Raw genomic sequence first — 25932 nt, 5'->3', positions numbered from 1 at the left:
ATATATATATATGTGTGTGTGTGTGTGTGTGTGTGTGTATATATACATATATATGAATATATATAATTATTATGACCGTTTTCCCAAACACATTAAATTAACTTAAGCATCAAACAATTGACCTATGCATATTTCCAACATGCTAAGGGCAAAATAAGAGACGTATTTGCTAGAGTTTTTTTTTATTTGTGACGAGCAGTGCTCGGGGCGGGGGTCGGGGGAAGGGGTCGCTATTCCATAATGTAACAGGAGGCTTGTCTCTTGGAGAAGCACACGTTTTCTTCTGCCTCTCCTCGCCCGTCTTGTGTCCCCGGCACGTTCTGAATAAAAAAAAAAATAAAATGAAAGAAAAGAAGTATTCGTGTTTCGTATTTTGTCAAAATATGAAACATGCAGTTTCTTGCGCGACATTTTTATGAATTCTTGTCTTGAAATTGAACGTAGTGTTCTAGATAAATTGACCATTAAATAGTTTTGCATCTATTTATAGATTTAAAATGTGTTATTACGTATTATTATTTAGTATGTTAGTTAGGTTATATTTATTGTTAGTGTTTTCCGAAACATAACATATTGTCGTATGGAGCAAATCTAATATTCCTATGTAAAATAAAGATTATATTATGTGAATGAATGTGCTATTTACAGATTGAGACCATATCGTGAAAACATAATATTTTGTATGTTCGTATGTATGGTCTTGAAGATATTATGTCCATCATATGGAATTGACTTGAAGATATAGACAAAAATGCATCACTATATTATAATATTATATAATATAGTATATATATATATATATATACATATATATATATATCATATATATATTACATATAATATAATATTATCTAATAATATTTATAATATATATAATTTATTTTATATAATATATATATATCTATTATATAATATTAAATATATAATATATATAAAATTTATATATACATATAAATTAATTATATTCTTCTATATATATTATTATATTAAATAATATATATTTATCCTTTTATATATAAAATAAAAGTTTCCATCTTTTAATTCGTAACGAATTTATAGTCATTATATCGAATTGACTTGAAAATATAGGAAAAATGCCGTGTCACCAAGATATATACGAAAAAGTTTTCTCTCTCTACTGTAATACTAAACTGATTTATTGTCATTGATCGAATTGACCTGGATATATAGGCAAAAATATGTCACTAAAATGAGAAAAAAGTGTTTTCCAATTGTAATACTTAAATAATTTATTGTCATAGATTGAATTTACTTGAATATATCAAAAAATAAATAACATGTCACTAAGATATATATAAAAAAACGTTTTCCGTTTTGTAATACTAAACGAATATATGGTCATTGATCGAATTGAATTGAATATATAGAACATATAGACAAAAATAACATGTCACTAAAATATTAAAAGGAAAGAGTCTTCACTCTTGTAAAGATATCTTCAAGTTCTTCGCCCTTCCTTTCTCGGCTGGCTCTTGGGAATCCAACGAGTAGATTTACAAGGAAGACTGAACCTCTTTTATCCAGGACCCTCCTCCTCCTCCTCCTCCTCCTCCTCCTCCTCCTCCTCCTCCTCCTCCTCCTCCTCCTCCTCCTCCTCCTCTCGCCTCTCTTCTTTAAGAATTCTTGTTCCTCCCAGGCCATAAATAACGGTTCGAACCTGGTGGCTTTCGTCCGTGTCTTGCCCCAGGGAGTACAAGTAGTACTTTTCTGTAAATGCCAAATATATATATTTCTACTAGAATCTAAAATCCCGCGATGCAACGAGAGAACCATTGCTAGTTTGAAAAATGATAGTAAAAGTTACGTATAACGTTTTCTTTATGTGTCTTTGGCATGTAATAAATGAAAAAGTTGAATCATGGTGAACAATTATTATAATTTTGTAATTATTATAATAATTATTTTTTTTGTAGCCTCCTCTGATAATTGTATTCCGTAATCTTTTCTGATTGCTGATTGTCCAATGTCTGTTTTTTTTCAGCCGAGCCTTATTTTTGCTTGGTACGCAGTAAACTAATGACAGTTCATCTTTTTTAATGTTTTCCAACCAGAGAGAGAGAGAGAGAGAGGAGGAAGGAGAGAGAGCGAGAGAGAGAGAGAGAGAGAGAGAGAGAGAGAGAGAGAGCTTATTAAAATAAAAAAGCAACGAATATATTATTATTAAACGTGCGAGAGAGAGAGAGAGAGAGAGAGAGAGAGAGAGAGAGAGAGAGAGAGAGAGAGAGAGGACATTAAAATAAAACGCAATGAATATATTATATTTAAGCCAGCCTGCATGCTACTCCCAACATTATATAAGTGCACGTTATTCTGAGATTTAATGTTTCAGTCCAAAGTTAACGAGCTCGTACCTCTCTGTCGCTGTCTACTATGTGTTAATACATAAATAAATCTGTGTCCTAGTTGGGAGAGTTACTTATCTTTTGGTATTCTGTGTCAATGCTATAACCGATTTTTACGTGATGCATTATAGAAAATGTTAGGATAGTACACGGGCTTTGAACTTGTCAATTGAGTTTGTTGCAAGAAATTTGATTTTTTGAGTTATAGTAAATTGAGTTTTTTTAACAGGGAGTATTTTTTTAAATTTTTTTTGGAGTTTGGCAGTAACATTGGGGTCCTCGTTGAACAAAAATTTTATTTCTTGAGTTGCAGTTAATAATAATAATAATAATAATAATAATAATAATAATAATAATAATAATAATAATAATAATAATAATAATAATAATAATAATAATAATAATAATAATAAGGCAAATGACTTAGAATAAGATTAAGGCACTGACCTTTGTTAAGCTAAAGCAGTTTCTGGTATAGTAGTTGGCGTCGTAGCATGCCACTCGGATGTCCAGGGTACGATCCTCCCCCCAGGTCCGGTGAAAAATCACTGGTTCTGTGTCATGTTCAGTTTGCTGCTGCAGTGATGGGGGGTCGGCGGTGGGAGGTTGAAAAAGACATTCTTTGGAAGCTTGAATTTCAAGTCAGTGGCACCTTTGGTGGGCTTGTTCCGCGTGAATAGGTTTTATCTACAGAGATGATAATATTTTAATTTGAAAGACGTACTAGGGGAAGGAATGAAGTTATCGGTAAGAGGTATTTATCAAGGTGTGTGTATGTATGTACGAGAGAGAGAGAGAGAGAGAGAGAGAGAGAGAGAGAGAGAGAGAGAGAGAGAGAGAGTTTTACTAAATAGGTATTCATGCCATGCGAACGAATTGCGGACAAAAAATAGAATAAAATAAAATAAAATAAAATCGCGGTAAGGCTGTATAATAGTTTCATCGTAAAAACTAATCTGAGACACAACAAAATAGCTCATTTAGAAAGCTAATACATAATTCTGGAAACTCTATTTGCTTTTCTAACAAAGGCAATATTTGTTATCGTGAAGTAAAGAGGAAAAAAAAAAGAAATAACGATAAGTCGCCCTCAATTCTAGGGCAGCCTTTTCTCTAACGTCAGTAAATAATATAAAATGTTTTTTTTTTATTCGGACAAAAGAAACCTTCATTAACTGCCGCTACTAACGAAGGGCAATAACGAGGAACTATCGTCCCTATCGCTGTCAGAACTGCCTTCTTTCTCTCCTTAAAGAGAATAGGACGCTCACGACGGTGGCATTTTCCGTGTTCAAGAGCAGGCGAGAGTCCGCAGTGCTCAGAGCGTTACGGATCTCCGCTTCGTAGCTCTGACCCTTCGGCTCAATCCAGAAAGCGGAGATGAACTGACCTGTTTATCATTCGTCTGGGTTTATCTTCATTGCCCAGTGTTAGTAACCGTTTTAGTAAGTTTTAGTAACCATTTTAATAACCGCACATTCGAATAATCATCGTAGATCATCTACAAAATTTGATAAAGACGGTTTCGACAGCGTTTATTTTGTCCTGTGTTAGATGTTTTCTCTCTTCTTCACTGGAAGAAGAAGACAGTGCAGTCTCATGCCCCCCCCCCCATTATTTTCTGTCTTATTTGATGAGATGGGGTATGAAACGAGTGATTACACCCCGCCACCCTTCTATCTCTCTCTCTCTCTCTCTCTCTCTCTCTCTCTCTCTCTCTCTCTCTCTCTCTCACAGTGCGATTTTATTATTTTATTTAAACCTTCAACCTTGATATTTATTCTTTATCATTATGTTTTCAGTAAGGGCATATATATATTAACTTCCGTTTGCAAATGATTGAGTTATAATATTTACGGAAATTGTCACAGTGGGATGTTATTATATTTTTCAAACCTTTAACTTGATAATTATTTTTTATCATTATGGTTGCAGTAAGAGCCTATATATTAACTTCCGTTTCCAAATGATTTAGCTATAATTTTTACGGAAATTAAATTTCATAATATCTGGTGCAGGCGTTAGATTTTTCATTTTGAACAATAATATCTGGAGCAGGCATTAAATTTTTCATTTTTATCAAATAATACGACGAACGACCCCTTGTAATGAATTCGTTTTCGTCCTTTTGTGACGAGGAGTCTCCGAGCCTTTATGGGATTCTTGCAAATTTCGCTTCTTGCGAAGGCACGAACAACTCTCTGAAGAAGTCATAAATAAAACCATTGAGAAGAGAAGCAGTTCTCTTTGTCTGAGACTGAGTAAGATCTGGTGAAAAGAGGGTTGCTATGCAGCCGTGGAACTGACGTCGTTCATTTATGCTTCACAAAAGTTCTGCTCATTTTTCTCTTTAGTTCCGACGACTTTTGTCATAAAGATTCTAGGAACTTGGCTTGCCTTGCTGACTGCAAGTTCTTGAGAAGTACAGAGATTATAGTCCATCTTTTTTTCCTGTCCCTTGGCTCCCAGTTCTCGCTGTGACTCATTACCATTTACAAAAACAACAACAACAACAACAACAACAGCAACAACTTAGCTTGCGTTGCTAACAGCGGGTTGAAGAAAGTTCCCGGAACTAGTCCAATCATTTTTCAGTCCATTGGCTCACAGGCTACTCTCTGACTCATTACTATTTACAAGAGAATTCTGATATCTGTCGTAAGTTCCAGTCAAGCACCGAGATAAAGTCCATCTATTTTCAGTCCATGGGCTCTCAGGCCTCGATGTAACCTATTACCAATTACCAAAGAATCTTGATATCTGTCGTAAGTTTCAGTTAAGTACTGAGATAAAGTCCATCTACTTTCAATCCAGTCTTCGACACTGTTGGGGGTTCTTCCTCTGTAAGCCCCGAAGGGGGTGGGGGTTAGTGCCGTCAGTGGACCCTCATGCGGTGCATTGCAGGCATTATTTAATGTTCTTTGCAGCGGGCCTTCGGCCCCTAGCTGCCACCCCCTTCATTACTTTTATTGTACCTGCTTTCATATTCTCTTCCACCTTACTTTCCACCCTCTCTTAACAATTGATTGATAGTGCAACTGCCTTGAGGTTTTCCTCCTGTTACACCTTTCAAACCTTTTACTCTCAATTTCAGTTTCAGCGCCGAATGACCTCATAGATGTAAAGAAGATAAAACATATACTCGCGGTGTACATCAGCTTGTGTACGGTTGAATATTGCCACAAAGAAAAGGTTAGAAAAAAAATTGGGTCTCCTCTTTATGGGATTCGAAACTTTCAAAAGACGGGCAGAACTTCTGGCACTTTTTCACAATAAGCTTTTATCGATAATTGCTGTTGGAATTTTAAAACAGTGTTAGTAAATTTTCATATGGCAAATAAAGTACGGTTTTGAGAGAAATATTGAGGTATGAGGATGTCTTTTTATTATATTTCATAAAATTATACTATAGTATATTATAGTATATATATATATATATTTATATATATATATATATATATATATATATATGTGTGTGTGTGTGTGTGTGTGTGTGCGTGTCTAGGATTTGAATGTATCTATTTTTGTCAGTAATGTAAAATTTTCCTAGCACCAGAATTAGATGTGGCAACGTGTGAATTGCTAGAAGACTATTACTTTACGCATGCATCAAAATTCACACGTTATTATTTCAGTAATTTAGAATAAATTATTTCAATAATTTAGATTTAATCGCTTACTGGCAAAACAATTCTTTACAAAACCATAATGCACACGAACGAACCCAGACTTCCGGTCTAATTATTCGTAAGTAGAAGAAAAAAATCGATCGCATTACTCCCTTCTCCCCAATGAAAAGCCCCCCCCCAAAAAATCGGGAAAAATTAATGTTTTTATAGCCAAACCAGTGACGTTCCAGCTGACAATCGAGTCGGATGCTGGCTGCATTATTCATGCGCGCTGTCGCTGAACCCAGCCCTGCTGCAGATATATTATTTTCATGTTTTGCGAAACCAATCTGTGTAGGGTAGGAGAGAGCAACTCGTTTTTTTTCACTCGGTTGTGTGTGTGTAGAGAGAGAGAGAGAGAGAGAGAGAGAGAGAGAGAGAGAGAGATTGGTCACTTGATCCGTTAAAAGTGCCAATGTGATCGGCGTCAGAGGTGGCATGGAAGGAGCCGCGTGCGAGGTCTTGATATAATAATAATAATAATAATAATATAATAATAATAATAATAATAATAATAATAAAATAAAAATAATAATAATAATAATAAGAAAGTAACGAGAACTGAAGGGATAAAGCTAACCTTCCAGGTTGGGAGCAACATCAAACACATAGATGAAGAAAAAGAAAAAAACAGGATACAAATACCTGGGAATAATGGAAGGAGGGAATATACAACACCAAGAGATGAAGGACATGATCAGGAAAGAATATATGCAGACTCAAGGCGATACTCAAGTCAAAACTCAACGCCGGAAATATGATAAAAGCCATAAATACATGGGCCGTGCCAGTAATCAGATACAGCGCAGGAATAGTGGGAACAAAATGGACGAAGGCAGAACTCCGCAGCATAGATCAGAAAAACCAGAAACATATGACAATACACAAAGCACTACACCCAAGAGCAAATACGGACAGACTATACATAACACGAAAGGAAGGAGGGAGAGGACTAACTAAGTATAGAGGACTGCGTCAACATCGAGAACAGAGCACTGGGGCAATATCTGAAAACCAGTGAAGACGAGTGGCTAAAGAGTGCATGGGACTAATAAAAGTAGACGAAGACCCAGAAATATACAGACAGTGAGAATGACAAACAGAACAGAGGACTGGCACAATAAACCAATGCACAGACAATACATGAGACAGACTAAAGAACTAGCCAGCGATGACACATGGCAATGGCTACAGAGGGAGAGCTAAAGAAGGAAACTGAAGGAATGATAACAGCGGCACAAGATCAGTCTCTAAGAACCAGATATGTTCAAAGCACGATAGACGGAAATAACATCTCTCCCATATGTAGGAAGTGCAATACGAAAAATGAAACCATAAACCACATAGCAAGCGAATGCCCGGGACTTGCACAGAACCAGTACAAAAAGAAGCATGATTCAGTGGCAAAAGCCCTCCACTGGAGCCTGTGCAAGAAACATCAGCTACGTTGCAGTAATAAGTGGTACGAGCACCAACCTGAGGGAGTGATAGAAAACGATCAGGCAAAGATCCTCTGGGACTATGATATCAGAACGGATAGGGTGATACGTGCAAATAGACCAGACGTGACGTTGATTGACAAAGTCAAGAAGAAAGTATCACTCATTGATGTCGCAATACCATGGGACACCAGAGTTGAAGAGAAAGAGAGGGAAAAAATGGATAAGTATCAAGATCTGAAAATATAAATAAAAAGGATATGGGATATGCCAGTGGAAATCTTACTCATAATCATAGGCACGATCCCAAGATCTCTGAAAAGGAATCTAGAAAAACTAGAGGCTGAAGTAGCTCCAGGACTCATGCAGAAGAGTGTGATCCTAGAAACGGCGCACATAGTAAGAAAAGTGATGGACTCCTAAGGAGGCAGGATGCAACCCGGAACCCCACACTATAAATACCACCCAGTCGAATTGGAGGACTGTGATAGAGCATAAAAAAAAAAAATAACAATAATAACAATACCATGGGACACCAGAGTTGAAGAGAAAGAGAGGGAAAAAATGGATAAGTATCAAGGTCTGAAAATAGAAATAAGAAGGATATGGGATATGCCAGTGGAAATTGTACCCATAATCATAGGAGCACTAGGCACGATCCCAAGATCCCTGAAAAGGAATCTAGAAAAACTAGAGGCTGAAGTAGCTCCAGGACTCATGCAGAAGAGTAGGATCCTAGAAACGGCGCACATAGTAAGAAAAGTGATGGACTCCTAAGGAGGCAGGATGCAACCCGGAACCCCACACTATAAATACCACCCAGTCGAATTAGAGGACTGTGATAGAGCAAAAAAAAAAAAAAAAAAAAAAAAAAAAAAAAAAAAGAAAAAAAAAAATATTTTATGGTAGAAGACCCTCTTTTAGGCAAATGCTGTTAAAAAGAATGGCAGAATTAAGCGAGATGATTTTATATATTGTTTTTTTCTATTTTCCTTAAAATTCGCTCAGCGATGTTTCTGAGTAACTGGCCAATATTCATACTGGGAATTTAAAAAAAATTATAAATGCTGAAGGTAATCTTTTATTTTATTAGAATAGGATCTCAGCTCCAGGTCAGCGCCGGTATTATTCCGTAGGCGTAATTCAATTCCGGTCCGGGGTCGTCTTTGGTTTAGAGCTGGTGTTGATGCTGGTATAATAGCTGGTATCACGTGAGCCTGAGAACGAATTGTAAGAAAAATAGAAAAACAATATATAAAGTCAACCATTCTTTTTAAAACATGTTTTAACCCTCTTTTAAACATGTTTTATTAAAAGTGATGGCTGCCTCAGCTGCATTAATTTTATAAAGGTTCTTCTCTATTTTTCTAATTATTGTTTTCTGTGTTGCTTAAACTGGTGAGCAACGCACCTGGTGGTAGTCACATTTTCGGGTATATCCCGTAGAGTTTATTGCAGGTAGAATTGATATTAAATTCTCTTCTTTTCTATTCTTTTTGTGGGGCAGCGACGTTTCGTCTGAAAAACTTCAGACATCCTCTTAGGCGGAGGTGGGTGATGGACTGAAGTGAGAGGTTGAGTCAGTCTGCTTTTATTTTGGCGGGTTGCAGCAGGGGCGGGGAGGGGGGGGGGGGCTTCGTGCCGCTGCGTTTTAATTGGCTAGTGAATTGGGAGCTGCTTTATGATTGGCTGCCTGGCCAACAATAACAATAATAATAAACAAGCCAATTTGATTGGTATAGAAGGAGGCTGTGATAATAATAATAATAATAATAATAATAATAATAATAATAATAATAATAATGATAATAATACTAATACTAATAACAATAATAATAGTAAGTAATTCCATGATAACTCTCATTTCCTTTATTTTTAATATGTAATATATATATATATATATATATATATATATATATATATATAAGATATATATATATATCTATATATATAGATATAGATATAGATATATATATATCTATATATATAGATATATATATATACTATATCTATATATATATATATATATATATATATATATATATACTATATATATATCTATATATCTATAGATATATATATATCTATAGATATATAATATCTATATATATATATATATATATATATTATATATATATATATATATAGTCTGAAATATATATATATATATATATATATATATATATATATATACATGTATATGTATACTGAATCACACGAAAGTTAGGAACGTGATAAATCCATAATAAAGATAAATGCCACGAAGGAAAAGGGATAAACGAAGGAGTCTGCAAGATCTTTCGACTTTAAAAGTCCTTTACTGAGCAGATACTGACATAAATACGAGAAAAGACAATACAGAAGGTTCGTATAACTGACAGTAGGGATTATAAAGGGATTAGTACCTAGAATCCGACACACCTGGAAGATAAGAAACCTTCCCAAACAAGCATAAACAATGGGTGCAATTAAAGGTTTAAGACAATCATCTCAGATACAATTTCCAGACAATTAAAGGATTATAGGTGACAGCTATTCGGAACTTGGCAAACAAAACCATATTCACAAAAACATGACAGACATACATTACAACAAACGTTAATAACTCTAAGGCAACTGATTTTTTATTTAAGTCAGTAATTATTATCTTTGAGGGTCATTCTTAAACATGTTACAGATACAAGGGTCTAAATGGAAAAGGCCACGACTAACATTGCAAATTACAATGAAAAGTAAGTTGTATTAAAGCAGATTCTAAAAGATTTCGTGATAAGACATCTCTTGAACCATGCAATTACTGAAACTATCAACCAATTAATTCGGTGGTTGTTTTCACTTATATGAATGAATAATGCATTAGATTTTTGCCAGTTTTTACAGAGTATTTATGCTGGCTTAGCCTTACCTGTTAGCCTTTGCTGGACTGTCCGATATAGAATGAGGGACAATCCCATACATGGAATTTTATATATTATGTTGTTGCTTTTTCTGGGGCCATTTTTTATTAACATTCTTTTTAGTGTGTTATTATAGGAAAAACAAGGTTGACATTAAAAGCTTTTAACAATGGTTTAATGGTTTCAAATCCGTTAAAATAAGGCAAACTGAGAATGTTATCAGAATTTTCTTTCTGTGTGTTATTTCAGTATAAAACTTTTTGTGGGCTTTATTATAACAAATGTCTAATATATGTGAAGGATAGCATAATCTTTCCCTATTTTTCTTATATATTTTCAATTTCTTGATCCAAATATTGTGGACTGACGATTCGCAATGCTCGTAAAAACATAGAGGAAAAAAATTGATATTTTTTATATTAAGATGGTGGCCTGAGAAGAAATGAACATAAGTTAAGTTGTTAGTCGGTTTCCTATAAATACTGAATTTACATTGAAATGGTTCTCTCTGTATCAAACGTCTAAGAAAGGGAGGCATTGTCTTTTTCTCCCTATAACAGCCTAAAGCAATCATCCAACGTAACGATAACCACTTTACTTAGGAATATGAATGATATTAGGTAAGTAGCGTTTTTCAAAGAATTCCATATACAGGTTTGAGAGTAATGGTGATAAAGGATTTCCCTATTGCCATGCCAAAAATTTGTTGATACATTCACCATGAATATAAACTTACAATCACAAATGCACAAACTCGTGAGTGAATAATGTGACTTATAGGTAGAGGTATTCATGCTGAGTTAGTTCATTGCTAAGTATTCTAAAATAGAGTCTATAGGGACTTTACTAAAGTCCCTATATATATATATATATATATATATATATATATATATATATATATATATATATATATATATATATATATATATATATATGATAGATCACTGACGCAAAGAGCAAAACTCTAGTAAAGAGAACACATGTGTGTAGTATGCAGTATAAATGTTGTGTAATCGAAATAATATTAATTTCCCTCCCCGCCCCCGAGGTTCTGTTTACAAAAGCAAAACGCAATTATGCTTAATTGAGCTGGCTTATGTGTTTCTTTATTTAATATTTTTTCACTGTTTATTTTGTTTCATTCACGCTTTGTCTAGCAGTGTTTTATTTATTTTGCTAACTTTTATTTATTTAGTTTCCTTCACCCTTCGTCTAACAGTATTATATATTTTATTAATTTCAATTTTGTTTTTTTATTGTAGTTTCTGTCACTCTTTGTCTTAGCAGTATTATATATTTTATTTATTTCACTTTTATTTTTTGTTTCCTTCATCCTTCGTCTTGGATTGTTATATATTTTGTTTATTTCCCTTTTATTATTTTTTTTAGTTTCCTTCATCCTTCGTCTAGCAGTAAAAAATATATTTTTTTACTTTTATTTCAATTTTATTTCCTTCGGCTGGCAGTATTATATATTTTATTTATTTCACTTTTATTTTTTAGTTTCCCTCATCCTTCGTCTAGCAGTATTATATTATTTCACTTATATTTTTTTCGGTTTTTCCCTCACCCTTCGTCTAGCAGTATTTTTTTTTTTTTATTTCACTTAATTTTTTTTTCGCGTGAGAGTAATCGGGTATCAGGGTTGCGTTCTTCGTTGTCATGGCAACGTCACGGAGAGTAATGCCAAAGGGGGCGAGCAGTTCCTCCCTTTCTGAGGGCAAGAAGAACTCACTCACTCCCCTCATTACTTTACCTTTTCCGAAGCTGTACTTTTAATTTTTTATTTTTTTACCTTTTCCGAAGCTATAACTTTTACCTATTCTGCAGTTATATTTTTGCCTTTTCTGAAGCTCTACTTTCCCTTTCTCTGAAGCTATACTTTTACCTATTCTGCAGCTATATTTTTGCTTTTTCTGAAGCTGTACTTTTCCCCTTTTTCCAGAGCTATGCTTTTACATTTTGCGAAGCTATACTTTTATCTTTACTGAAGCTATACTTTTACCTTCTTCAAAGCTATACTTTTATCCTCTCTGAAGTTATGCTTTTATCTTTTCTGTAGCTGTACTTCTATCACCGGATTCGAAGTCCTGTTGTGTCAAGAGAGAGAGAGAGAGAGAGAGAGAGAGAGAGAGAGAGAGAGAGAGAGAGAGAGAGAGTTTAGTTTATTCAGTGGTGATTATGTCGCTTTCATATATATATACTATACTATAAATAATATTAATTATATATTACCCTATTAATATACCATTATTATTTATAGTATATATTCAGTTGTATTCCACATTAGGAAAATGAAAAAAGGTATATCTCAGAAAATGCCCAACAGTTTCGTCCTCCAATGGAGGACGAAACTGTTGGGCATTTTCTGAGATATACCTTTTTTCATTTTCTATGTGAATACAACTGAATTATCTATTATCTTCGTGCCTAAGAAGATACCAGTACTATATATAATATATATATTATATATATATATATATAATATATATTATTATATATGTAGTTATATATGTATGTATATATATAATTATATATATAATATATATTCTATATATTATATAATATATATATACTATACTATATATATGTGTGTGTGTGTGTGTGTGTGTGTGTGTGCTTGCTTGCTCATGATTAATGGCTCTCTGTTCCATTGTCCATTCCAGTAATAATAGATAACCAGCATATAATAATAAGGTCAGCTCGACGTAAGGGCGTGTTTAATTCTCATTAGCGAAAGAACAATAAGTCTGCAGACATGACATATGAATTTATGTTAATGGCTCGTCTAGAGATTAACACCTCATGTCTTTGTCTCAGCAGAGAGAGAGAGAGAGAGAGAGAGAGAGAGAGAGAGAGAGAGAGAGAGAGAGAGAGAGAGAGGATTATGAATAATCTTCCACGGTTCTAGCTTCACCCTGCTAACACTAAAGAAAGTTCACGCCCAGATAGCAGTGACGGATGTGAGGCAGCAAATTATGTATGTTATATATATATATATTATATTAATATATAAGTATAATATATATTATCTATAATATATGATTCTATAATATATTATTATTATATAATTATATATATATATATAACCATCTTCACATATTAATTGTTAAATAATAAATAAAAAAAAAAATTTTTTTAATATACATGCTTTAAAAATCACAGTTTTTAGTTTGTGACCGTGTGATTCTGATCATTTTGTATTATCTCGTTGATTTATGCAATATATATATATATATATATATATATATATATATATATATATATAACATCACTGTATTATCTCGTTGATTTTTACCCCTCTGTCAATTAATGCCAGTTACGGGAACATTCAAACTGCGCTAAAAAAGAGAGAAGGTGACGAATTAAATCCACGAAAATGAATAAAAAAAGGTATTGAAAATTGGCGAATAATAATAATAGTAATAAATAATTATAAGCTCGTGTAATAATCCATCAAAGTCATTACGCAAATTAAAAGTGACTTCACACAAACACGGATCATTTGGCATTGGGAGAGAGCGCTCCGTAATGATTCACTATATATTTTTTTTATAATAAAACGTGGAGAGATTACGTCTGAACAATTTCCAGTCATAAATTTAGATTTTGCGTTGGTGGTATAAACAGGAAAAAAAAAGGGGGGAATTATTTTCGATATTCAGATTTCCTTTCAGTGTTATGGAGACGAACGATATATAAACAGTAAATATATATATATATATATATATATATATATATATTATATATATATATATATATATATATATATATATATATATATATATATATATATATATATATATATATATATATATTATATACATATAAAAATCATCGAAGTATCATTATAGACACGAATGGTATAAACAGCAAAAAAAAAAAAAAAAAAAAAAAAAAACATAGAGGTATTTCATTTTCAGTATTCAATTCTCCCCTCTGGGGAGGGAAAAGACATGGTATGTTTTTCGGTGGAAAGTGTTTTGCCTTGAGGAACTTTTTATCCCCCTGAATAACAGCCGTGAGATTATATTATATATATATATTTTTTATCTCCAGAGAAAATAGAGGAGAGATTTTTTTTCATTGGAGTAAGGGACGGGACGGTGCTGTGAGAGGGATGTTTGTTTGTTTGTTTGTATGGTGTTTTTTTTTACGTTGCACGGAACCAGTGGTTATTCAGCGGCGGGACCAACCGCTTTACGTGACTTCCGAACCACGTCGAAAGTGAAGTTCTATCACCCGAAATACACATCTCTCACACCTCAGTGGAATGCTTTAGAATCGAACTCGCGGCCACGAGGGACGGAATGTAATAAGACAGGAGTAAATATTCCGTAAAATTACTTTTAAGTTATGACAATTTTGAATCCAATATATGCCTTTCAAATGTGACATTGGCACAGCTTCACAGATTATATATATAATATAATATATATATAATATATAATATATTTATAGTATATAATAGATATTAGTATTTATATATGTATATAAATATATATATATAATATAATATAATATATATATATATATATAATATATATGTGTGTGTGTGTGTGTGTGTGTGTGTGTGTGTGTGTGTGTGTGCGTGTGTTAGTGTTTCCAGTAGGGTAGTAGTTGATAAAAACATGAGGAATATTAGAATCTGCAGGACCGCCTGCCACGGTCGTCTTACAGACAGTAACTTACTATACTTCGAATCTGTCGATCAGTATCAAGTCAGTCGTAGAATGGGTGACGTCACTGACACCTTGTGGGCCAAAGTCATTGGACTATCAAACCCATATCCCATAGAGTGAATTTTTGGCCAAGTCAGTGAGTCACCATTCTGACTTTCTCTTCATCATGTCGATCTTAAGAGCAGAACACGTAACACTCCAACCTAGTAAAGTAAAAAAAAAAAATCTTTATTGTACCTTGCAAATGGCTTTAGGAGTCAAGAATGAGCGGCAGATGCTCGAAATAGGGTTCGAGAACCTGGGAGAGTTAATGAGTCAGGAGTCTTAAATAAGAAATCGGAAAAAGAAGGGGAAAATATCAGGAACTTCCTGGTTACAAAGAGAGTGATTTTCACGCGTCTTCTCACCCTGCCTTCATGCAACCCCAAATAACCGTGCCAAGCGAAACAGGGGAGTAATGATTTATGAATAACAGAGGGGTGGGACGGGACAAAAAAGCATAAAAAGAAGACGCGAGAAATGCCATAAAAAACCAACCTCCATTAACCTTGATGGGGGGGGGGGGGTGGGGGGGAGATAGAGAAGACAGTTTTTCAAACGACGACTCACAAAGGATCTCAGGAATTCAATTTGCGATATTTTGTCCTTATTTTTAAGTGTCCTCTGTTTTCTTTTTTGATTTTTTATCTTTTTTTTTTTTTTTAATCTGAAATGAGGTTTTGCATTGCTGAAATAATTATGTATGTTTTTTGCAAAGCTCTGTTACAAGAGCTTTATATGTTAAGAAGGTAAGGTATTTCCTAATATTGTTAGATAATTTACATTTTGATAATAATAATAATAAATAATAATAAGTAATAATAATAATCAATAATAATAATAATAATAATAATAATAATAGGTCTAATAACTAATAACTCAATAATCAATAATAAGATTTTTATTATTAACTACTTTATTGTTGGGTTATTCTTATAACTATTTCTTCTTCTTCTTCTTCTTCTTCTTCTTCTTCTTCTTCTTCTTCTTCTTCTTATTATTATTATTATTATTATTATTATTATTATTATTATTCTAGTTTTAGTTTCGAAGCAAAATATAGATGTTTGTTTATATATATATATATATATATATATATATATATATATATATATATATATAATCCCACCCAGTGTATTCCCGTTTTGGAATCCTCGCCTCATTTGCCATCGGTGTTCCATCATCATCGCTTTCCGAACGAACCTCCCCCCCCCCCACCCCCCTCGCAACCCCCGGAAGGTTTCGCGAGAGATCTCAGCAGTAATGAGTTGGTGAGAAAATGTGAGGCCCATCTTTTGAAAAAGAAAACAGTGCATGAAATTGGAGGTTGATATACGCGGCGTCCTTAATAGCTTTTTTATTTTTTTATTTTTTAGTTATTTTCTTTAGTTTGATTCATTTTAGTGTCCTTTTTAAAGCACCTTTGAACTTCTGGAACTCTCAGTTTATCGGTAGCTGATTATTGTTGCCGTCAGTGTACCTCACGCTTTGCGCTGTAGGCAGTACTTCTTAAGGTTCATTACAGAGTCCCTTTGAACCCTAGATGCAACCCTTTTCATTTCTTTTTACTGTACTTCCCTATATATTCTTGCTTTCCACCAACTCTTGATAATTGTTCCATACTGCAACTGCGAAGTTTCCCTCTTGTTGCAACTTTGAAAATCTCCTTTACTCTCAATTTTCCGTTCAGCGCTGATTGGCCTCGTAGCTCCCAGTGTTTGGTCTTTCGCCTATATTTTATATTCTATTTCCTTCCCCCCCCTTAGTTTGATTAATTTCAGTGCTCCCCACCCCCCTTTTTAAAACAACTCAATGACCCCAGTTACCCCTACCCCCCTTTTATTTTTGAATCGTCTGATACTCTCAGTTCAGAGGTAACTAAGTGATGGGGAAGAATAATCGTCAATATGATTTCTGAGATATCTGAAAAATTTCGATTTCGTTTCGCCAACAGCTTATCTGTCTTTAGTCCTGTTTTAACCCTAATTGGGACAGAAAATCTCCATCATTAGAGTTTATACGATGTTCTAAGGGGTCCACAGTAATAAGAATGTTAAAAGTTCGAATATAATCATAAACACTCAATAAAAGCCTTCGAACCCTTCGCTGGGTTCATCTTCACCCCAGATTTGGACTGAGGATGAACCCAGGGAAGGGTTCGAAATCTTTTATTGTTTATAAATTATACTCGAACCTTTTAACATTCTTATTATTGTGTACCCCTTAGAACATTAACCCTAATGATGATGCTTCCAAACAACCCTTTTTATCCATTTAATTCGATGCAGTTTCTTATTTATTCATTTGTCTTAGAGAGAAATAGTATATTCTCTGTTCACATATTTGCCTGATATGAGGACGAGTTATTCTTCGTTAGGCAGCGTTGCCAAAGACAAAAGGCATTACGGAATGATTATTGTTGTGACGAGAGAGAGAGAGAGAGAGAGAGAGAGAGAGAGAGATGAGCAAGTATGCTCTCCATTACTCAATTTCACGTAACGTCATAGCCAGAGAGAGAGAGAGAGAGAGAGAGAGAGAGAGAGAGAGAGAGAGAGAGAGAGAGAGAAGAATTTGAACGAATGTATTACGAAGTTGTTATATGAATATATACGACATAGAGAGAGAGAGAGAGAGAGAGAGAGAGTATCAACTCTGCTGCGTGAAGCAAAAAAAAACTGAGACGTTGAAAATTCCAGTTCCCTAATCCGTGTTAACCAAATTTAACTGCGCTGTAATCCGGTAAAGATTAGCTTTATCACAGGGCTAATTAACATCCTCCTGGAAGTTTGGTAAAATAAAAAATCCTTCCGTCTCCTGGAACTCTTGGCGAACGGAGGAGGGGGGCGGGGGGGGGGGGGGCGTGCTTTTTCGAAGGGCTTCAAAAGCAAGGGGAAGACATGAAAGTGGTGCCAGCTTCGGGTTTAGGAGAAGAATATTGTACGAAAGTCTTAGGAAAATGGAAGGGGAACTGAATAACGCATTGATTTATGTAGGAGAAATGAAGGATTTATGTCTTGGATAATGTACAATGTATAAATGATAATTGGGATATTGTATAGTGTATAAGTGATAATTGGGATAATGTATAGTGTTTAAATGATGGTTGGGATAATGTATAATGTGTTAATGATAAATGGGATATTGTACAATGTATGAATGATATTTGGGACAATGTACAATGTATAAATGATAACTGGGATAATGTACAGTATATAAATTATAATTAGGATAATGTACATTGTATAAGTGATAATTAGGATAATGTACAATGTATTAATGAGATAACTGGGGTAATGTACAATGTATAAATGATAATTGGCATAATGTACAATGTATTAATGAGATAATTGGGATAATGTACAATGTATAAATAATAATTGGGTTAATGTACAATGTATAAATGATAATTGGAATAATGTACAATGTACGAATGGTAATTGGGATAATGTACAATGTATAAATGATAATTGGGATAATGTACAAAGTGTAAATTATATTTGTCATAATGTACAATGTATAAATCATAATTGGCGTAATATACAATCAATGTATAAATGATATTACAATGTATAAATGATATTTGGCATAATGTACAATGTATAAATAATAATTGGTATAATGTACAATCAATGTATAAATGGTAATTGGGATAATGTACAATGTATAAATGATAATTGGCATAATGTACAATGTATAAAATGATTTTAAGATTAAAATCTGAAAAAGATGCAAAACTTATCTTGAGGCTCAGGACACTATTGAGTTTTTAATTTGTCTTTGATGCAAAATATTAAATTAATGAACTACTAAAAAAATGCAGTCTGGTACACAGTGTATAGGCAAGCCACAAACTTTGTGTCCTGAAAAGAAAAAGATGCATGACAATTGAAAATATCTATTGTTGTTTGGATTTTTTTTATTTTTTGAAGAATAGCCCACGCCTGGTGGATAACGCAGCTTTGAACCGACGGTGCAAATCGTATTTTTCATAGAATGCAAAGGTTCACTCTCGACGTGGTCCGGAAGTCACGTAAAGCCGTTGGTCCCGTTGCTGAATAACCACTGGTTCCTTGCAACGTAAAAACATCATACAAACAAAGAATGCAAACTAATGTTGGAGATTATAATGATTGGACGGAGGAGTTTGAACGAGTGTATTACGAAGCTGTTATACAAATATACGAAGCAAACACACACACATACACACAGAAAGATGGAAGAATTTTGAAGAACGAGTGTATTACGAAGCTGTCATACACATATACGAAGCAAAGACTCATACACGCAGAGAGAGAGAGAGAGAGAGAGAGAGAGAGAGAGAGAGATGAGAGAGAGAGAGAATTTGAATTTCAACAAGTACATTACGAAAGTTCCTTATAACCCAAACCGTAGACGAAGCAAACAGAGAGAGAGAGAGAGAGAGAGAGAGAGAGAGAGAGAGAGAATTTGAAGGAGTGTATTACGAAGTTCTTATACAAATCTACGAGGCAAAGAGAGAGAGAGAGAGAGAGAGAGAGAGAGAGAGAGAGAGAGAGAGAGAATAATAGCACGTATTTTCTCAGGAGGGAAGGACAGCAAAACCCATTCTAGTGAAACCATTAAAATTCATCGTCATTTCTTTAACATGAGTAATAATCCCTTATTTTCATATCTTCACCAAGTCATACTTCTTGGTAGATAATCTGCATACTAGCTTTACTTTTTCCTTTTTATTTTTCACTTACTTGGGGAGTAAGCCTGCAAACTACTTTGTTGTTGTTTGTTGTTGTTCTTCTTCCTGTTGTTGTTTAGTAGGAAAGCCCTATGGAAGAGCCTAAAAAGGTCAGAAAAAGGTGTTTCGCGTTGAGTTAAAGATCCAGGCATTTTAGGATAGGATATTTATGATTTATTTATTAGAATGGCAATATAAAAATAATTAATATGCATGTTAAACAGTACAGAACAATTATTTCCAATAAAATATAGCGTATTTATTTTAATTTTCGTTAGTGAAACAACTTGCTATTTGGATGTAGATTTCAGCACACGTCCCGACTAAGCTGGAGATAGGATCAAGCCTTATCAATTTCAACGCTCAACCGATGAATAAGTCTGAATACATCGCAAAAGAAAAAAATATATAGTATATAACCTTTTCTAGGATATTGTGTAGTGTCTTTTAATTGGGTTTCATTTATTTTTTTTTGACATCAGCCGAAAACAAAGACGATTTCATTCTTTTCTTGATAAAGTTAAAAGCCACAAGGCATGATCCGACCTCCAGCCTACTCGGGGCGCGTGCTAAAATCTACGGTCAAATAGAACTTTGTTTCAACCACGAAAATTATAATAAATAAATACGCTTTGATTTATCAGAAATAATTGTTCTGTACTGTTAAACATGCACATTATTTATGTTTTATATTTTAATTCTAATAAATAAATCATAAATATCCTATCCTAAAATTCCTGTATCTTTAACTGAAAGCGAAACGGCATTTTCAGAACTGTTTAGGCTTTTCCATAGACCTTTCCTATCCCCTCCTCAAACAACAACAACAACACATTAGGTTGTAGGCTTACGGCCCGAGTAAGCGAAAATGGTTAGCCTTTCTTTGGGCGGACAAAACTTGACTTTTGACACATCACCTGAAAGTACAAATGTCATTTATATATTTTCAAATTACGAAAACATGCGAAAGTTTGTGATGTTAGTGTGACCTAAGATTCAAGATTATTAAAATGATAAAGAAATGATTAAAATAACAAAGAAATTATTAAAATAACAAAGAATTTCCTCGATAGAAATTCAACCACTGGTGCGGGAGAAGAAATGTTCTGTCCCAGTTTATTATTACCGGCAATTACAAGTGCAAGAATTGGAACTGAAAATTGAAATAAGTGACGAATGCTGATTGCTGCTAGCAGAGGAGGGAAACCTTCCGCAAGAATATGCAATATTTGCATTCGTGTTGCAATGCGATTTTCTCTTCCTAGTTTTGGAAAACATTTTTGTAAAAAAAATAGCCCTTTGCTTTTGTTGGACACAGCTGTTGTATATGTTTGAAATCTTTTGTTCAGTTGTTATGTGTTTTTTTTTTTAATTCTTCTATAAGTTTTTCCTGTCCCGTTTTGCACATTATCATTATTATTATATACTACAACAAAGATATAATAATAATAATAATAATAATAATAATAATAATAATAATAATGTGCAAAACGGGACAGGAAAAACATATACAAGAATAAAAAAAAAACACATAACAACTGAACAAAAGATTTCAAACATATACAACAGCTGTGTCCAACAAAAGCAAAGGGCTATTTATTATTATTATTATTATTATTATTATTATTATTATTATTATTATATATTATATATATTACTATTATTATTATTATTATTATATTATTATTATTATTATTATGTTTTTTTTTTGTTTTATTCTTGTATATGTTTTTCCTGTCCAAGAATAAAAAAACATCATAATAATAATAATAATAATAATAATAATAATATAATAATAATAATAATAATAATAATAATAATAATAAAAAATAGCCCTTTGCTTTTGTTGGACACAGCTGTTGTATATGTTTGAAATCTTTTGTTCAGTTGTTATGTGTTTTTTTTATTCTTGTATATGTTTTTCCTGTCCTGTTTTGCACATTATTATTATTATTATTATTATTATTATTATTATTATTATTATTATTATTATTATTATTATTATTATTATTATTATTCAGAGGAAGAACAACCCAAATCATATGGAACAAGCCCACCAAAGGGACCACAGACTCGAAATTCAAGCTTCCCAAAAAATATTGTGTTCATTAGGAAGAAGCAAGAGGAAGTAAAGGGAAACACAGATAAAAAGGATATTTCACTTAATAAAAAAATAAAAAAATAAATGAATGAATTAATAAATAGATAATGAATAATTCTCAATTAGTCTTTGCACAAATTCTTAGGGGAATTTAAATCCTAATTATTCAAAGCTTACTACCTGTATATAATCTATTGTTATGGTAAGAGTCGAAGTTTGTGGTTTTATCTAATCTACTATTTTGTTAAGAGTTTAAGTTTGTGGTTTTATCTAATATACTATTATGGTAAGATTTTTAAGTTTGTGATTTTATCTAATCTACTATTATGGTAAAAGTTTTAAGTTGTAAGAGTTTAAGTTTGTGGTTTTATCTAATCTACTATTTTGGTAAGAGTTGAAGTTTGTGGTTTTATCTGATCTACTATTTTGGTAAGAGTTTGTGGTTTTATCTAATATACTATTATGGTAAGATTTTTAAGTTTGTGGTTTTATCTAATCTACTATTATGGTAAGATTGTAAGTTTGTGGTTTTATCTAATTTACTGTTATGGTAAACGTTTTAAGTTGTAAGAGTTTAAGTTTGTGGTTTTATCTAATCTACTATTATGGTAAGAGCTTAAGTTTGTGGTTTTATCTAATCTACTATTATGGTAATAGTTTAAGTTTGTGGTTTTATCTAATCTACTATTTTTGTAAGAGTTTGAGTTTGCGGTTTTATCTAATCTACTATTATGGTAAGAGTTTAAATTGTAAGAGTTTAATTTTGTGGTTTTACGTTTAACGGCGCAGCTAATCAATACATTTCCAGCAGACGTTTAGAAGAACCCTTCGTCAGGGTAAACAGGAAGGGAAAAGAAACAAAGGAAGTGAAGGATATTCCTGTAGAGGCAGCGAATGAGAAAATACTCTCAAATCACCAGTGATACTGAAGGGAACAGAGAAATGTGTTAAAAAAGTGAGCTGAAGTGAATGTTATCAAACGTTTTGCGCATTCAGGAGGAGGAGGAGGAGGAGGAGGAGGAGGAGGAGGAGGAGGAGGAGGAGGAGGAGGAGGAGGAGGAGGAGGAGGAGGAGGAACAGTCGGTAAGGACTGAATTACACTTAAAAGATAATAGACATCGAAAGTAAGAGTATAAAGGACAGACCAGTCAGTTTTGAACCAAACTTAGTAAAGTAATAGTTGGATTAAACAGACGGTGAAATACATTTTATTGGCCACGTCATGAAGAGGCAACTAAACATTGTGATCTGAAAAAGTGGAAGAACATAACTTAGCGAATAAACTTCGGTGGTTTACGAACGCTCTTTCGAAAAAGTGACACGTATCGATTACTATACATCAGCCTCGAAACTGGCAAACGAAATGTCTGTTCTTTATATAGAACAGAGAACAGAATATAAAAGGAAACTTAGGGAGTTCAGAGCAGAAGAATGTGAAGGGGAGGGTTTCTATGAAATTTGCTCTTGTATAAATGTATGAGGCGGAAGGAGAGAGAGAGAGAGAGAGAGAGAGAGAGAGAGAGAGAGAGAGAGGCTTGTATGAATAAAATACATTGGATAACGTTCGTAATAATTTTCTTGGAGAGAGAGAGAGAGAGAGAGAGAGAGAGAGAGAGAGAGAGAGAGAGAGAGAGAGAGAAAGGCTTGTATGAATAAAATGCATTGGATAACATTCGTAATGATTTCTTGGAGAGAGAGAGAGAGAGAGAGAGAGAGAGAGAGAGAGAGAGAGAGAAGTCCTTGTCCTAAAGTATACCTTTGAAGAGGAATGCCGAAGAGCCTGCTTGTGTAAGACTCATATTTAGGTGCTTATGCGGGAAAGTATCCCTCTCCCCCCATCCCCCTACTCCCTTCCCTCCCTCCCCTTACCCTTCACCTCTTCTTCCCAAAACCCAGCATTTCAGACTCATATGCGACGACTCCGGGGATCGAACCCGGGGGGAAGTCAAGACTGACATCCGCGAGTTCCTTTTTACAAGTATTCTGCATCTACTCTCTCTCTCTCTCTCTCTCTCTCTCTCTCTCTCTCTCTCTCTCTCTCTCTCTCAAGAATATTCATTACAAATGTTAACCAATATATTTCATCCATACAGTCTCTCTCTCTCTCTCTCTCTCTCAAAGAAGTCATTGTGAATGTTATCTAGTGTATTTTATTCATGAAAACCTCTCTCTCTCTCTCTCTCTCTCTCTCTCTCTCTCTCTCTCTCTCTCTCTCTCTCTCCAAGAATATTCATTACAAATGTTAACCAATATATTTCATCCATACAGTCTCTCTCTCTCTCTCTCTCTCTCTCTCTCTCTCTCTCTCTCTCTCTCTCTCTCAAAGAAGTCATTGTGAATGTTATCTAGTGTATTTTATTCATGCAAACCTCTCTCTCTCTCTCTCTCTCTCTTTCTCTCGGTCTGTCCGATCTCCTCTCTCCTCTCTCTCTCTCCTCTCTCTCCAAGAATATTTCATTTAGAAATGTTAACCAATATATTTCATCCATACAAAGTCTCTCTCTCTCTCTCTCTCTCTCTCTCTCTCTCTCTCTCTCTCTCTCTCTCAATAGCAAGCAAGCAAGAGGACATTAGTCAGGCACTTCTGGGAACCAGAATGGCAGGAATTCCGGAATGAAAGGAATGGAGGGGGAATCCCTATATATGTAAATCTCAGGAAGCAGAGATTCTTTCGTTTTATCTTCTTCTTCTTCTTCTTCTTCTTCTTTTTCTTTATCGTTTCTCTCACTTCACTTTTGTCTCCTGGGTAAGGAATATGTTAAAACGTGTCATTTCCATCGGCAAAGGGATTTCCATTACGGCTTTTAATTAAGAAATGAATATGCAGTTCGCTTATGCCTTTTTGGCCTCTTGGCGACAGAGATTTTAACTCGCCGTCATGTAAATTGAACGGAATACAAATTGGGCGTCCTTTTCTCCGTGAAAAATATACACGATTCACGACGTTTTGTGACCTAGAACAATTCTCATTGTGTTTTGATAATTTACATTAATTTTAATCTATTTATGTATTAATTTGACCATTTAAATTGAACGGAATACAAATTGGGCGTCGTTTTTTTGTGTGTGAAAAATATACACGATTCACGACGTTTTGTGACTTAGAACAATTCTCAATTCTCATTGTGTTTTGATAATTACATAAATTTGTATCTATTTATTTATTAATTTGTTCACTTATTTTTTTCCTTATAACTTATCTACCAATATCTTCTTTCTGTATTTCATATTATCTTGTTTTACGACATCTTTATGTACTTATTAATTTTTTCATTTATTTTTGTTTTCTGATAACCAGTTTCCCAATATCTTCTTTCTGTGTTTCATATTTTCTTTTTTCGTCTTTCAAATGGACGCCATATTCTTTGGAAGATTAAATTTCTGGTCAGTGGCCCTTTTGGGGGTCTTGTTCCATAGGAATATGGTTTATCTTCTGAATAATAATAATAATAATAATAATAATAATAATAATAATAATAATAATAATATAATAATGATGATGATGATGATGATGATGATGCATATCGCTTGTTCCAAAGAAATATGGTTTATCTTCGAGGAGGTTGGCGCAACTGCCTGTTAAGTTTGGGATTACCTGAAACACGAACCAGCACTTCGATGATGGGCTGTTATTATTTTCTCGCCCCGCCCACCTTTTTAGATGCTCTTCGGAGGGAAACTATCCTCTTCATTACATTGTAACGTCACACTGATGAGGAACACCGTTCAGGTGTTTGAAAGTCTTTGTTTTATATTTTAACATAGAAATATATTTTTATATATAATTGTGGATATTTATTAAACAATAATAATAATAATAATAATAATAATAATAATAATAATAATAATAATATAATAATAATAATAATAATAATAATATTGCGTATCTCAAGTCCCACTTTCAAACGCCGACATGTCTTTTAAAATCCAAGATCTCGCCCTTGGACGAGATCTTTGATTTCACCTTTTTCTCTCAACGAGGCTGAAACAAGGCAGCGTCTTCTTAATTGGACGAAATTCTCTCTCTCGCGA

At 33.7% G+C, this 25932-nt stretch overlaps 1 protein-coding gene across 1 annotated transcript in view; it reads right to left on the bottom strand.

Moving 5' to 3' along the window:
- Positions 1-1537: 1537 nt before the first annotated feature.
- The window catches only part of LOC135224878 (FK506-binding protein 5-like), a 109090-nt gene continuing 84695 nt past the window's right edge, over positions 1538-25932 (bottom strand). Inside the window, exon 4 of the mRNA XM_064264201.1 lies at positions 1538-1728. Coding sequence (XP_064120271.1) covers positions 1538-1728 — 191 coding nt within the window. The remainder of the gene's footprint in view (positions 1729-25932) is intronic.

Source organism: Macrobrachium nipponense, chromosome 12 (genome assembly GCF_015104395.2).
Source record: "Macrobrachium nipponense isolate FS-2020 chromosome 12, ASM1510439v2, whole genome shotgun sequence".
Classification (NCBI taxonomy): domain Eukaryota; kingdom Metazoa; phylum Arthropoda; class Malacostraca; order Decapoda; family Palaemonidae; genus Macrobrachium; species Macrobrachium nipponense.
Note: the sequence above shows the minus strand (reverse complement) of the source record. Positions and strands in the feature narration are given on the sequence as shown.